Source organism: Ciona intestinalis, chromosome 3 (assembly GCF_000224145.3).
Source record: "Ciona intestinalis chromosome 3, KH, whole genome shotgun sequence".
NCBI lineage: Eukaryota > Metazoa > Chordata > Ascidiacea > Phlebobranchia > Cionidae > Ciona > Ciona intestinalis.
In genome coordinates, this window is record NC_020168.2 from 4,114,053 (window position 1) to 4,114,793 (window position 741).

A 741-nucleotide genomic window follows, 5' to 3' on the forward strand; every position below is an offset into this window, starting at 1 on the left:
ATTACTTAATGGTTACAGGCAGGCGCGCTAACCCCTAAGCCACGGTTTTACCTACTTTAATACTATAGTCGGACCAAGATCACCTTTAAATGAAAGGGAGACAGGTCATAAGGCATTGCTTTACAACCTAAATGTGGCACCCAAAATTGGATAAAATGCTTTCAGTATTTGGTATCCAAAGTTTGTCTAATGTTTCATGTTTGTGCCACCTCCTTGATACAGCTATATTTTGCCACTTTTGTTTTTTTTTTATATTACGTCACTCATTCCCACACATTGATTTGCAACAGGCGGAATAACGTCACTTTTTATATAAGAGTAACCATGTGGTGTTTAGACACAATTGCCATCGTTTGTGTGCCTCTAATCACATAAGTTATATAATTGGGTATTGTTAATAATCAAATACTTTAGTTACAAAGGTACTCAGTTAAAGTCGCCATATGACGCCAAAAGTGACGTATAACTGTTACAATACAGCTGCATGTTAAAACAACAAAAAAGTTTTTTCCTATAAGGACTATGTATTACTAAAATATAAGGACTATGTATTACCACCATAAGGACTATCGACTATGTATTACTAAAAAAAGATCTATGTATTAAAAAGGGAAGTTCAGAACACCCACAACCCACCTCAATAAATTTAGTTTATTTCCTTTATCTCTTTCGTGGTAACTCATCCTGTATTTAGCTTGGTGAAATGGAGGTCTCTTTATGGTGTAACCCCTCGAGATATAC

At 35.2% G+C, this 741-nt stretch overlaps 1 protein-coding gene across 3 annotated transcripts in view; it reads right to left on the reverse strand.

Annotated features, from left to right (window-relative positions):
* Positions 1-741, reverse strand: part of LOC100182676 (beta-1,4-galactosyltransferase 2) — a 17,191-nt gene that overhangs the window by 1,569 nt on the left and 14,881 nt on the right. The window contains exon 7 of one of the 3 annotated variants that reach the window (XM_018811354.2): positions 637-727. The exons of the other annotated variants lie outside the window; for them this stretch is intronic. Coding sequence (XP_018666899.1) covers positions 637-727 — 91 coding nt within the window. The remainder of the gene's footprint in view (positions 1-636; positions 728-741) is intronic. 3 annotated transcript variants of the gene reach the window in all.